We start from the raw sequence: 15,705 nt of genomic DNA on the forward strand, positions 1-15,705 counted from the left end.
CGGAACCGTTAAGAGGGATCCGGGAAGGATCCGGAACCGTTTAAATCCTAACGAATCCCAACCCTAGTTCACTGTATTGTTTTTATACTGTGCTTGAATAAATACAAAATACTCTCAAAGAAGACACGCTGCAGTGTCTTCTTTTAATACATGCACCTTGGCGTGGTGGCAAAAAAAAACATTTTATTTTCTTATCAACTAGTCAACTAGTACCAACCAGCTGTGTGTTCGTCATCGTCACCTTGGCCGTCGCCAGCTGTGTGTTCGTTAGCGGCACCTTGGCGCGCTGGCTGTCCTTAAACGGCGGCTTCAAGAAGTCGGGGACGGCGGTCGTCATGCAGTCGACGCACGACTGAACGCTGTGGGGGTGAAGAGGCACATGGTTGGTCAGACTGAACGCTGTGGGGGTGAAGAGGCACATGGTTGGTCAGACTGAACGCTGTGGGGGTGAAGAGGAACATGGTTGGTCAGGCACGTCGTGCACACAATAATTAGACCCTCCGGAGAAAAGAAAAAAAAACGCGGGCAAAAATGATTGATCGTGCGGCTTAAAAGGCCTTGCAAAACGTGAAGCGAGGAACGCAGGAGATTTCTTTTTTAGTTTTTGGGGGTCCTTGACATGAAAAACTTTGAGAACCACTGACATAGAAACATGGGTTTTTCAGAAAACTGTAGAAGAACTTAGAAGACAGGATGTTAAATCCTGCCCTCCTGTGGGCGTCGGGAGTTTGGCAAGACCTCCAAATTTGAACCCCCTATAGAGACTTCAGAACAAGTCCGTAAGCACGCACTATGAGCTGTGGCCGTAGCTGGGCGCCATGTGGCTCATGCAGATGAAGGGGGGTACATTAACACTCACTATGAGCTGTGGCCGTAGCTGGGCGCCATGTGGCTCATGCAGATGAAGGGGGGTACATTAACACGCACTATGAGCTGTGGCCGTAGCTGGGCGCCATGTGGCTCATGCAGATGAAGGGGGGTAACACTCACTATGAGCTGTGGCCGTAGCTGGGCGCCATGTGGCTCATGCAGATGAAGGGGGGTACATTAACACGCACTATGAGCTGTGGCCGTAGCTGGGCGCCATGTGGCTCATGCAGATGAAGGGGGGTACATTAACACTCACTATGAGCTGTGGCCGTAGCTGGGCACCATGTGGCTCATGCAGATGAAGGGGGGTACATTAACACTCACTATGAGCTGTGGCCGTAGCTGGGCACCATGTGGCTCATGCAGATGAAGGGGTGTACATTAACAGATTCTGTACATAGGACGTCTGAGAACGTCATAAGGACCCCGAAATATTAGTACTATTGACGTGTGAGGACGTCCTAGCGACGTCCCAGCGACGCGGGGCGAGATAAGAATATTCAGAATTTTTCCTATTTTTTTTTTTGGCATTTCGCTTTTCGCTTGCCGTATGCTAACGCTCAGTGCAACTATTAGCTTGTCATTGACTCCCATGTTAGCGCGGCGGAAAGAATGACTCGTATCTCCTAATCCAAGGCGCTCTCCGCGGTGATGAATGGATCGATATGCTGGCGCTTCATTTCTGCTCCTCATCCGTCTCTCCCGCAAAATATGAACGTTTTTTGGAGCGTAAAACAATATATTAAGATGATCGGGGATGTGAGGTCCCTTTGTAAAGTCAACTTTTTTAGGCAAGTGTTTCCTGTTTCATCAGACAACTCTGGCACTCTATAGCCTTTATTTTGAAGGCACTTCCTGTACTAAATGTGTTAACACTCACTATGAGCTGTGGCCGTAGCTGCGCGCCATGTGGCTCATGCAGATGAAGGGGTGGGCCAGGATCTTGTCGGGCGTGGTCCTCCGCTGGGGGTCCGTCTGCAGCATGCTCTGCAGCAGCTCCACCCACTGCAGCACGTCCTGGCTCTCCTCGGGGTCCATGGCTCCGCCTCCGGCGCCGCCGCCCCGCGCCGTGGCCAGGACCTTGAGGTCGTCCAGGCAGCTCAGAGCGATGGCGCTGGGCAGGCCTCGCAGCTTGATGCTCTCCTGCTTCTCGTCCTCCTCCGGTGTCTATAAAGACCACAAGATGAGGAAGAAATCACACCCATGTGAAGTGAGTGGTGCAACTCTGTGTGTGTGTGTGTGTGTGTGGGGGGGGGGGGGGGGGGGGAAGCTACACCCCCCACACACACTTTAAAAAACTGAATGTAATTTCCTATGCTGCTGGTTTTTGTTTTTGTATTGTACTGTCCTTCTTGTTTGTGTATCTATGGTTGTCTGTATATGTTGAGTATGAACCAAGACAAATTCCTATCAACTTGTTGACATGGCAAATAAATTATTGTATCTTGATTGAATCTTGACCCACAGGAACGCACTCAGGGTGCCGGGCCGGTTCCGGCGAGCCGCCCCGCGTCCGAAACAACAAAAGCGGTTCCCGCGCCCCCAGAATGGGTTTTAATAGAGCTATCTATACCTTCAGTATCCAGTCGTTGTGGGTTTATCTATACCTTCAGTATCCAGTCGTTGGCGGGCGCCGGCGCCCTCTTGAAGAAGCGCCCCGTGTTGACGCCGCGGCTCAGCAGGTGGTCGGCGGGCCGCCCGTTGATGTGCACGATGGACTTGACCACGTCCGTGGCCGTCACCACGTCGAACTCGCCCTTGCCCGGGTACAGCCAGTAGCCCAGCCGCAGGCGCGCCATCACGCAGCCCAGGGACCACGCGTCGATGGCCTCCGAGAACGGCAGGCCCAGGAACACCTCAGGAGCCCTGTGCGGGGGGGGGGGCATAATGACACATAAGCGTTATTCATAGTCTAGTATTTTAGGTGGTGAGGCGACCACAGAACTACAACATGACGTCACTGAGCCGACCACCGAACTACAACATGACGTCACTGAGGTGACCACCGAACTACAACATGACGTCACTGAGCCGACCACCGAACTACAACATGACGTCACTGAGCCGACCACAGAACTACAACATGACGTCACTGAGCCGACCACCGAACTACAACATGACGTCACTGAGGCGACCACCGAACTACAACATGATGTCACTAAGCCGCGGTGAAGAGCAAACCACCGCCACCGCCCCAACCCTTCTCTCTGTTTTTACTCCCCCCAGTTAAACCTAAACGATGGGAGAGTTGGTAACCAAGTGGACCCCTTATTACTTGCGCAAGCAGAGCGCGCAAGTAATGTGATCGGCCTGGTCCATTTGTCGTGACAGCCGTTCCGCCATTTCTGGACCCCCCCAGAAAAACATCAAATCTGTGCCCGTATTGCTAGACCAGATTTGATGTTTTTCTGGGGGGGTCCTGAAATGGCGGAACGGTTTTTTTGCTGTCACGGTTTTTGGACCAGGCCGATCACAGAATACCGCTAATCAACTTACAACTACACACTTTATACAGTATAGAGTATAGAGTATATAGATATACGTATATAGTATATGCCTATATACGTATATAGATATTGTATAACTGCTCTCAGTAATGACGTATGTAATACAACATTATGATTCTGGAATGTATAAAAGTCACAACGTGTCAAAAATGTTACCATAATTATTAATATCAGTGTGGTTTGCAAAATTAAATATATATCTAAGTATATAATTATATATGCAAAAACTAAGTTATAATATCGCAAGAAGCTCAGTCATTTAACACTCTCCGAGAAAGACGCAGACAGACTTGGCCATATCAACAATCCAGATCATTTGACACGTCCACGGGGGAAGGCTAGAAAGGGTGAAAGACTCTCAGGTGTACCAGTTAGCTGGGGTGACTCTCAGCCAAAGACTCTCAGCTATCCTATGCACAGTGAAAGAAGGAAGATATTGAAACCAGGACTCTCCGAGGAAGACGCAGACAGACTCGGGCATATCAACACTCCAGATCATTTGCAATTATTAATTATAGATGAAATTTCTATGATTGATGCAGACATTTTTCTCCAAGTACATAAACGATTGAGTCAAATTAAAGGCACAAATGTTATGGAAAATGGCTCAAAGGTACAAGAACCATTTGGCAATGTATCTATTTTAGCTGTTGGAGATCTATTCCAATTACCACCAGTAATGCAAAAATACATCTTTCAAGGTACAAGTAATGCAATTGCAAATATATGTGGTAATGGATGGGATTCATTTAAATTGTTGGAACTTAATGAAGTAATGCGCCAGAAAGATGATTTGAACTTTGCTGTAATGTTGAATCGAGTCAGAGAAGGAAAAATAACAGATGAGGATATCCAACAGTTACAATCAAGAGAAATAAATGCTAATGCTGATAATTACCCAGAAGATGCACTTCATGTGTTTGCAGAGAATAAATCTGTCGATGAACACAATAACTACAAACTTGAAAAATTGAATATTACTATTTATCATATAAAGGCAGAAGATAGTAGAAAAGATAAAGACACACGACTATTTGATCTGGATTGCACAAATAGGAAACTATCACAAACAGGAGTTTTACCAACTACACTCAGTATAGCAATTGGTGCACAAGTGATGTTGACTACTAATGTAATGGTATCTGATGGATTAGTCAACGGTATCAGAGGATTTGTTGAGTATATTGACTTTGGGAAAAACAGCACGTATGTTTCAGTAATACTCGTTAAATTCCAAGACAAATATGTTGGTCTTAATGCGAAGGCTAATAGTACCTATAAAAAATATCCAGAAGCAGTTCCAATTTACAGACATGAAGCTATCATTTTCCATGGAGGCAGAAAAACAGGATCAACAAATAGATTTCAATTCCCGTTGACATTAGCTTGGGGATTAACTATTCATAAGGTCCAAGGTTTAACTATACAAGAGATTGTCGTATCTATGAAGGGCTCACATTTTAACCCGGGACAAGCCTATGTAGCATTCAGCAGAGTAAAAAGGATAAAAGATCTATATATACTTGACTTTAATCCTACGAAGATCAAAGTAGATAAGAATGTAGAGAGAGAAATGATACGATTACGACAATCACCTCTTGAAAATCCTAATATACGTAAAATAACTCAATTATCATTAAAACATTCATTAAATATTGGATTATTGAACGTCAGAGGTTATCTACCACATTTAGAAGATATAAACTCAGATTCCCAACTCGAAATGTTGGATCTAATAGCTTTTACTGAAACACACTTAAAGAAAAATAATAACATTACTTTTAAATTAAAAACAACGAACACGAATTACAATATAATGAGGAATGACAGAGAAAAAGATATAGGTGGGGGAGTTATGTTTGCTATAAAAGAAGATATTTCCATTGAAAGAATTCCAACTGAAAGCAGGATATTAGAGAAAGTAGAACATATATGTATACATGTAAAAGATAAAAATCTATATATCATTCTTATGTACAGATCACCTAAAACAGACCTTTCAAAATTAAACACATTTCTCGAATACATGATACAGTACATATCATCTCCGACTTCTGCAATTTTGATAATAGGAGATTTCAATGAAGACCATAATACTGAGATAGAAAGAAGTATAAAGACCTACATGTCAAAATTAGGCTTTAAACAATTAAATACAAATCCAACTACAGATTACGGAAATATTTTAGATCATGTATATTTTAACAAATGTGAAAGTATTATTATAGAAATTGAAGTTAGAGACACATATTACTCTGACCATGATTTAGTATTAATATCACTATAGTCTAACATGAAATAGATTTAAAATTAAAATTACATTTTTAATTCAGTTTATATACTTTTTTTTATAGGCGTTTACATACATAAATTAGATAGGTAGTAAATAGTTACACCTAATAATTACACATTTCAAATGTTCCTTCACAGAGATATTGAGATTCCACCGTTTACAGAAAAAGTATACTGTATAACATATTTTAATTCAGTTTATATACCTTTTTTTTTCAACACATATAAATGATTTATTTGTCTCTGAAAAACAAAAAATGGATCCAGAATATATCTACAACAATAAAACAGTATTTCTTATATAGATAGAAACTAGAATCATACTTAATACTAAATGATTACATGTATAGTAGGTAGCAAATAATTACATCTAAACATTAATCATTTCAAACGTTCCTTCACAGAGATACTGAGATTTGGCAGTTTACAGCGGGCGAAAAGATTACATGCGCGCTCTGCTTGCGCACTAGTTGGCCATTTATGGCCTACTAGTGTGCAACAAGCAAGTATGCACTCGACAGAGTGCAGTTCTAGTTATCATTAGATCTATAAACAGAACTCGCCTGCAGACGATGTTCTGCTGCTGCACGCCCAGCACCGCGTCGGCGGGGTTCATGGCCGCCCCGAAGTCGATGAGCTTCACCCTGAAGGGATGGAGGTCCTGGTTCACCAGCATGATGTTGTCGGGCTTCAGGTCCATGTGGATCATCCCTACGGCCTTCAGGGCCTGAAGGGCCACGGCCACCTGTAACCAGAATAACATACAGAATGATCATCCCCACGGCCTTCAGGGCCTGAAGGGCCACGGCCACCTGTAACCAGAATAACATACAGAATGATCATCCCTACAGCCTTCAGGGCCTGAAGGGCCACGGCCACCTGTAACCAGAATAACATACAGAATGATCATCCCTACGGCCTTCAGGGCCTGAAGGGCCACGGCCACCTGTAACCAGAATAACATACAGAATGATCATCCCTACGGCCTTCAGGGCCTGAAGGGCCACGGCCACCTGTAACCAGAATAACATACAGAATGATCATCCCTACGGCCTTCAGGGCCTGAAGGGCCACGGCCACCTGTAACCAGAATAACATACAGAATGATCATCCCTACAGCCTTCAGGGCCTGAAGGGCCACAGCCACCTGTAACCAGAATAACATACAGAATGATCATCCCTACGGCCTTCAGGGCCTGAAGGGCCACAGCCACCTGTAACCAGAATAACATACAGAATGATCATCCCCACGGCCTTCAGGGCCTGAAGGGCCACGGCCACCTGTAACCAGAATAACATACAGAATGATCATCCCTACGGCCTTCAGGGCCTGAAGGGCCACGGCCACCTGTAACCAGAATAACATACAGAATGATCATCCCTACGGCCTTCAGGGCCTGAAGGGCCACCTGTAACCAGAATAACATACAGAATGATCATCCCTACGGCCTTCAGGGCCACGGCCACCTGTAACCAGAATAACATACAACATGATGGAGGTGAAAGGAACTGGGTGGAATAACGCGTTCCTTCCACGAGCTACGTCCAACCAGGGAAACTCCCCCTGTCAGGTGTAAAGGAGGGTGTGTAGAGCCCAGGATCACATTAGATGATTGACACAGGGGTGAAAAATGGGTTACAAAATTGTGGGAAAAAAAATATATTTTAAAAAATAACATACAAAATGATCATCCCTACGGCCTCCAGAGAGAGAGAGAGAGAGAGAGAGAGAGAGAGAGAGAGAGAGCGACCACCACCTGCAACCACAACCAATATTATTACTGTTTCAGGTCAATGAAGATCAACATCCCCACCATTTGGTTTCATTTTGAGCTTGTAGATCTGCTATTTTCACTATAGTTTGGGTCCCCAGGGAAAAGGTCCAACGTTGTATAATTGCAATAGTACACGAGAGGGGGTGGTTTAACGCCATTAATGCACTTCTGCGTTGCTTTCGGAACTCGCCCACAGGCGTGCATTGACCCATTTTGGGGCGGGAACCCCTTTTGGTGTTAGCATTATGCTATGCTTTAGCTATTGAAAAATAGCAGATCTACAAGCTTGTAGGTCTGCTATTTTTGAAAAATCAAAGAACGACATGACATAGAAACATAGCTTTTTCAGAAAACTGTCAGGATGTAGAAGAACATTTTTGTAGAAGCTGGTCTCAGGTCAGAACGGGTCAATGCCCTACTACAGGCTGTGCTAGATCAATCTGATCTCAGGTCAGAACGGGGTCAAGTCGTCTCACCTGCTGTACGACGGGCCGGATGTCCCTGACGTGGAGGGCCTTCATGTAGTCCCACAGGGAGATGTCTTACCTGCTGTACGACAGGCCGGATGTCCCTGACGTGGAGGGGCTTGCGGGCCTTCATGTAGTCCCACAGGGAGACGTCTTACCTGCTGTACGACAGGCCGGATGTCCCTGACGTGGAGGGCCTTCATGTAGTCCCACAGGGAGACGTCTTACCTGCTGTACGACAGGCCGGATGTCCCTGACGTGGAGGGGCTTCATGTAGTCCCACAGGGAGATGTCTTACCTGCTGTACGACAGGCCGGATGTCCCTGACGTGGAGGGCCTTCATGTAGTCCCACAGGGAGATGTCTTACCTGCTGTACGACAGGCCGGATGTCCCTGACGTGGAGGGCCTTCATGTAGCCCCACAGGGAGATGTCTTACCTGCTGTACGACAGGCCGGATGTCCCTGACGTGGAGGGGCTTCATGTAGCCCCACAGGGAGATGTCTTACCTGCTGTACGACGGGCCGGATGTCCCTGACGTGGAGGGCCTTCATGTAGCCCCAAAGGGAGATGTCTTACCTGCTGTACGACGGGCCGGATGTCCCTGACGTGGAGGGCCTTCATGTAGCCCCAAAGGGAGATGTCTTACCTGCTGTACGACGGGCCGGATGTCCCTGACGTGGAGGGGCTTCCGGGCCTTCATGTCTTACCTGCTGTACGACGGGCCGGATGTCCCTGACGTGGAGAGGCTTCCTGGCCTTCATGTAGCCCCACAGGGAGATGTCTTACCTGCTGTACGACAGGCCGGATGTCCCTGACGTGGAGGGGCTTCATGTAGTCCCACAGGGAGATGTCTTACCTGCTGTACGACAGGCCGGATGTCCCTGACGTGGAGAGGCTTCATGTAGACCCACAGGGAGATGTCTTACCTGCTGTACGACAGGCCGGATGTCCCTGACGTGGAGGGGCTTCATGTAGTCCCACAGGGAGATGTCTTACCTGCTGTACGACAGGCCGGATGTCCCTGACGTGGAGGGGCTTCCGGGCCTTCATGTAGTCCCACAGGGAGATGTCTTTACCTGCTGTACGACAGGCCTGATGTCCCTGACGTGGAGGGGCTTCCGGGCCTTCATGTAGTCCCACAGGGAGATGTCTTACCTGCTGTACGACAGGCCGGATGTCCCTGACGTGGAGGGGCTTGCGGGCCTTCATGTCTTACCTGCTGTACGACAGGCCTGATGTCCCTGACGTGGAGGGGCTTGCGGGCCTTCATGTAGTCCCACAGGGAGATGTCCAGCAGCTCAAACACCAGGCAGGGCCGTCCGCGCGGCAGGCGGAAGCCCTCGTGGAACTTCACGATGTTGCAGCGGTCCGGGTCCAGGTGGCTCAGCTTCCGCAGCATGGACACCTATGGGTGCATATTAAGATATGATTACATATTTAAGATATGATTACATATATTCCAACCAGGAACTGGTTGGAATAACGTGTTCCTTCCACGCGCTACGTCCAACCAGGGAAACTCCCCCCTGTCAGGTGTAAAGGAGCAACTTGGACACTCAGGCATGAAGGAAGCATGAGCAAGTCCGTTGCTCTCCCTAGGTTGGCGGAGGGTGTGTAGAGCCCAGGATCACATCACAGGATGATTGACACAGGGGTGAAAAATGGGTTACAAAATTGTGGGACAAAAAATATAAATTAAAAACAAAATAAAGTCCGTTGCTCTCCCCATGTCCCTCATATATGGGGAGTCGGGGACTAGGTTGGTGGAGGGTGTGTAGAGCCCAGGATCACATTAGATGATTGACACAGGGGTGAAAAATGGGTTACAAAGTCGTGGGATAAAAAATATATATATATAAAAAAAAAAAAGATATGATTACATGGACACCTATAGGTACACATTAAGATATGATTACATGGACACCTATGGATGCACATCCATTTCTCCTTATATATGCTCCCTCTGGGCAACATCATCAGGGAACACTCTATACATTTCCATTGTTACGCGGACGACACTCAATTATATCTATCGATGAAACCGAACGAAACGGACCAACTAGTCAAACTTCAAGCATGTCTTAAAGACATAAAGAGTTGGATGACCCGTAATTACCTACTCCTCAACTCTGACAAAACGGAAATTATCGTGATCGGCCCTAAGCCCCTAAGAGACAAGCTAGCCGATGAGAACTTTTCTCTAGATGGCATTACCTTGGCCTCCAAGGCCACTGTAAAGAATCTGGGAGTTACCTTTGATCAAGATATGTCTTTCAAATCGCACATCAAACAAATCTCAAAGACTGCCTTTTTTCACCTGCGAAATATTGCAAAGGTTAGGCACATCCTATCCAAAATAGACGCAGAAAAACTTGTCCACGCATTTGTTACCTCAAGGCTGGACTACTGCAACTCGCTATTATCAGGCTGCCCAGGTAAGTCTCTGAAAAGCCTACAGCTAGTTCAAAATGCTGCGGCGCGTGTGCTGACAGGTACCAGAAGAAGAGACCATATCACTCCTTCACTGGCCTCTCTACACTGGCTCCCTGTCAAACACAGAATAGAGTTCAAAATTCTTCTTCTTACCTACAAAGCTCTCAATGGTCAGGCACCACAATATCTCAAAGATCTCATTGATCCTTACAAACCAAATAGAACACCAGTGCGTCTACAGTATGCAAAAATGCTTACTGTTCCAAAAATATCAAAAGTTACAATAGGAGGCAGGGAACCAGCTGTGGAACCTTCTCCCGGCTTCGGTCCGTGGGGCTGACACGCTCTGCACATTCAAGACTAGGTTGAAAACCTTTCTCTACGACAAAGCCTATAGCTAGAGTTGTCTCCAAGTCTGGCTGGATACCATGGTCGTACATTGTTGTGTGGGTCTGTCTCCCAGCAGTACTTGTAATATACACTATATAGGCTCCAGTAAGGCCTGCCACTAATCCAACATCCGGGGAATCTCTCCCCGGAGTCTCTTTTCGTCCTCCCCATCGCAGTTCTGTGGACCTCTAATACTAACCCCCAACTGACTGAATGAGCGTGACCGTGGATCAGGCCTCTTCATGGAGCCCACCAGAAGTGTGACCTGGACTCGGCCTCACAGAGCTCGACCAGATGTGGACCAGATGTGGACCAGACCCCTCCACGGAGCCCACCTGTCTATTTCTGTCTATTTCTCTCTGTCTATCTCTCTCTCCCTCCCTCAATTGAATTGAATCAAGATATAATTACTGTACAGTTAGGGGCTGTCGCCATGACACATTTAAAGATGTTTTGCATGTGTCTACGGAGTTAACGTTACTCTAATAGACTCTAATAATAGATCTAATATTTAAATGTCTTCCCTGTGTGTGTATTTTCTCTTTCTTCCTGAAAGCTGAAAGCCTTTGAGTCACAAGGCCCAATCGCAATAACACCATTTTAGTGACATCATGTGTGTGTGTGTTGTGTGTGTGTGTGTGTGTGTGTGTGTGTGTGTGTGTGTGTGTGTGTGTGTGTGTGTGTGTGTGTGTGTGTGTGTGTGTGTGTGCGTGGCGTGCGTGTGACCTGAATGCGACCCCAGTGTGCGTGTGCGTGTGTGCGTGCGTGCGACCCCAATCATATTAGCTGCAGGGGTCAATGAGACAGACAGACAGACAGTACTCGACAGACAGAACGACCTCCTGACCTCCTTCATGGCCCTCTTGATGGCCGACCTCTTCAGCACCTTGACCGCCACGGGCTCGTCGGTGGCCATCTTGTGGCAGCGGCGCACCTTGCCGAAGGCGCCGCGGCCGAGCACGTCACACGGCCGGTAGAACGTAGACGCCGGCCGGCCCACCAGGAAGGGGAACGTCGACCTCTCGCTCGGCATCGTGTGTGTGTGTGTGTGTGTGTGTGACTGTGTGTGTGTGCGTGTGTGCGTGTGTCTGTGTGTGTGTGTGTCAGCAGCGCCCCCGGCCTGACCCGACTCCCCACCGAGCTGTGGAGAGGAGAGACGTGTGGGAGAGAGAGAGAGAGAGAGACGGTCCGTTAACCCATTTTTACCTGAGATTTTTTTCAAAAATAGCAGACCTACAAGCTCGTATAGCACGCGCTATGAGCTTGTAGATTTAGATGGTTCTGTTATGACTTCTCCTCTGCATGTTGTAGTATTTAGATGGTTCTGTTATGACTTCTCCTCTGCATGCTGTAGTGTTTAGATGGTTCTGTTATGACTTCTCCTCTGCATGCTGTAGTATTTAGATGGTTCTGTTATGACTGCATGCTGTAATCTAAACAATACAGCATGCAGTCATAACAGAACCCTCTAAATACTACAACATGCAGTCATAACAGAACCATCTAAACACTACAACATGCAGTCATAACAGAACCATCTAAACACTACAACATGCAGTCATAACAGAACCATCTAAACACTACAACATGCAGAGGAGAAGTCATAACAGAACCATCTAAACACTACAGCATGCAGAGGAGAAGTCATAACAGAACCATCTAAACACTACAACATGCAGAGGAGAAGTCATAACAGAACCATCTAAACACTACAACATGCAGAGGAGAAGTCATAACAGAACCATCTAAACACTACAACATGCAGAGGAGAAGTCATAACAGAACCATCTAAATACTACAGCATGCAGAGGAGAAGTCATAACAGAACCATCTAAACACTACAGCATGCAGTCATAACAGAACCATCTAAACACTACAGCATGCAGAGAAGAAGTCATAACAGAACCATCTAAACACTACTATGCAGAGGAGAAGTCATAACAGAACCATCTAAATACTACAACATGCAGAGGAGAAGTCATAACAGAACCCTCTAAATACTACAGCATGCAGAGGAGAAGTCATAACAGAACCCTCTAAATACTACAGCATGCAGAGGAGAAGTCATAACAGAACCATCTAAACACTACAGCATGCAGAGGAGAAGTCATAACAGAACCATCTAAACACTACAGCATGCAGAGGAGAAGTCATAACAGAACCCTCTAAACACTACAACATGCAGAGGAGAAGTCATAACAGAACCATCTAAACACTACAACATGCAGAGGAGAAGTTAGCCCTCCAAGCAGAACCCAAATGCTACTGAAGTTTCTGACATTTGTTCGACCCAGTGCATTGGGTCCTGTTCCACGTCGTCCATGCCACCTGATTAAAACATTTACTGGCTCATGTTTACATGTTAAAACGCCTCCCCGCGGCATGTGACGCCATTATTTTCCTTGAGTTATTCTGAATTCGGTAACTTTAAGTAGCTATACATCCCGGTGCGAATATCTCCTGTGGCGCGGAAGCCGTTAAGTATTTTTAATATATGTTTGCCCGATTTGGAAGCTTGGATTCTTCTTGTTTATTGACACCTCATTGTACCGCCTATCTGGCTAGCTAGTGGCGCTATAGCTATGACACAGCAGATCAGAGGCAGGGACGTAGCCTCACAAGCCAACCGCACACCGGGAGGCGGTACAATAAACGGTAAACAAACAAGAAGAAATAAAGCGACCAAATCGGTCAAACAAAGATTAAAAATACTTAACGGCTTCCGCGCCACAGGAGATATTCGCACCGGGATGTATAGCTACTTAAAGTTACCGAATTCAGAATAACTCAAGGAAAATAATGGCGTCACATGCCGCGGGTCCTATTTTAGAGAGAATCTCCACATCCGCATTTAGGAATTTCCATACGAAAATACACTAGCGAGCAGGGACCCAACGTAAAACTAAACAAAATATCAAAAAAGTTTTACGTAGGGTCCCGAAAGGGGCTAAGGAGAAGTCATAACAGAACCATCTAAATACTACAGCATGCAGAGGAGAAGTCATAACAGAACCATCTAAACACTACAGCATGCAGTCATAACAGAACCATCTAAACACTACAGCATGCAGAGAAGAAGTCATAACAGAACCATCTAAACACTACTATGCAGAGGAGAAGTCATAACAGAACCCTCTAAATACTACAGCATGCAGAGGAGAAGTCATAACAGAACCATCTAAACACTACAACATGCAGAGGAGAAGTCATAACAGAACCCTCTAAATACTACAGCATGCAGAGGAGAAGTCAAAACAGAACCATCTAAACTTTAGAGATGAGCTAGATGAGCTACGAGCTTGTAGGTCTGCTATTTTTGAAAAATCGACATAGAAACACAGCTTTTTCAGAAAACTGTCAGGATGTAGAAGACATTTATAGAAACTGATCTCAGTGTCAAAATGGGTTAATCGAAAAAAGGATAGAGATCTAGATTCTGTCACCTATGCCAGTGGTTCCCAAACTTTTTCAAGGTTCAAGGTTTCTTTTTTTTGTCTCCCAAGGAAGACATTTGTCTTGGGACCCCAAGGACCCGCTCTGTAGCATACAGATACAATACAATACAATACAATACAATACAAGACAAGACAAGACAAGACAATACAATACAAGACAAGACAAGACAATACAATACAACAAAAGGCACACAGTGACCCGTACAACATTTAAAAAAAACACACACACCAACATACCTAGTGTAAAGAAACCAAAGAAGAACATCACCTCATAACCTTTGACCCCTACCCTGTCTGCCCTCTGCAAGGACACTGTTTAGGAGTGTGGTTGACAGAGGGACAAATGATATTTTCATGTCAAGGACCCCCAAATTGACACTAATTAGCCCGCAGACCCCCATTTGAAAAGATATGCCAGGGACCCCCCATAAGAGAAGATTTGTAATGTCGGCCTACGGCTCTAGCAGTGATGCTCAACCTGCTTAATTTCAAGGAACCCCCAGTTTAGTTTAATGGCATTTCTATATCTGGGACCCCCAATTTATATTGTAAAATGAATAAAATGTAACTCTGAGAGTGTACAAAATGGAACCAAATGTCCGGGGACCCCGGCCAGGGGTCCTTGAGGGAGTTCCAGGGGGTCCCCTTGCTAAATGATAGTTTGGAACCAAATGGACCCTTATGAGTCTGTAACTCTGAGTGTGTACAAATGGACCCTTATGAGTCTGTAACTCTGAGAGTGTACAAATGGACCCTTATGGGTCTGTAACTCTGAGTGTGTACAAATGGACCCTTATGGGTCTGTAACTCTGAGAGTGTACAAATGGACCCTTATGGGTCTGTAACTCTGAGAGTGTACAAATGGACCCTTATGAGTCTGTAACTCTGAGAGTGTACAAATGGACCCTTATGGGTCTGTAACTCTGAGAGTGTCAGTGTACAAATGGACCCTTATGGGTCTGTAACTCTGAGAGTGTACAAATGGAACCAAATGCACCCTAACGCCAAACAGGTCCATTTGGTTCCATTTGTACACTCTCAGGGTTACATTAAATGGGGGTCCAAGGCATGTCCAAATGGGGGTTCTTGAAATTTAAAATGGTTGAGAATCACTCTAGAGCCGTAATAAAGATCTTCTCTTATTATGGGGGGGGGGGGGGGTCCCTGGCATCTCTTCAAATGGGGGTCCGTGGGGCAAGCTAATACATGTCGGTTTAGGGGTCCTTGACATGAAAAGGTTTGGGGACCACTGCTGTATAGCATAGTGCAGGTATGTGTGCAGAAATAGCAACAGTTATCTAGGTATTATTATTATTATAATATAAGCAGCAGTGTCTTTCTACAACATCAACAAGCAACGAGAGAGTAATAATAATAATAATAATAATAAAACACACTCACCTTAATTGCTGTGTGTAAATCTGATGTAAAATGAATCACTTGGAATCAGGTGTCGCTTGCCGAACAGAACAGATCTACAAGCTCTCTGTCCACACCACAACAACAGCCTATAG

The 15,705-nt window shown here is 45.8% G+C and overlaps 1 protein-coding gene across 1 annotated transcript; it reads right to left on the minus strand.

The window, feature by feature from the left end:
• Positions 1-202: 202 nt before the first annotated feature.
• LOC310856069 (homeodomain-interacting protein kinase 1-like) lies at positions 203-11,769 on the minus strand (the record flags this gene model as incomplete). The annotated part of the gene is made up of 6 exons (XM_083761286.1): positions 203-359; positions 1,751-2,037; positions 2,478-2,736; positions 6,233-6,414; positions 9,130-9,318; positions 11,584-11,769. The coding sequence occupies 6 exons, from the start codon at positions 11,767-11,769 to the stop codon at positions 203-205; spliced, it is 1,260 nt and encodes a 419-aa protein (XP_083617412.1).
• Between the last annotated feature and the right edge of the window lie 3,936 nt (positions 11,770-15,705).

The sequence above is a fragment of the Protomyctophum parallelum genome (assembly GCF_964188405.1).
Source record: "Protomyctophum parallelum genome assembly, chromosome: 1".
Classification (NCBI taxonomy): Eukaryota; Metazoa; Chordata; class Actinopteri; order Myctophiformes; family Myctophidae; genus Protomyctophum; species Protomyctophum parallelum.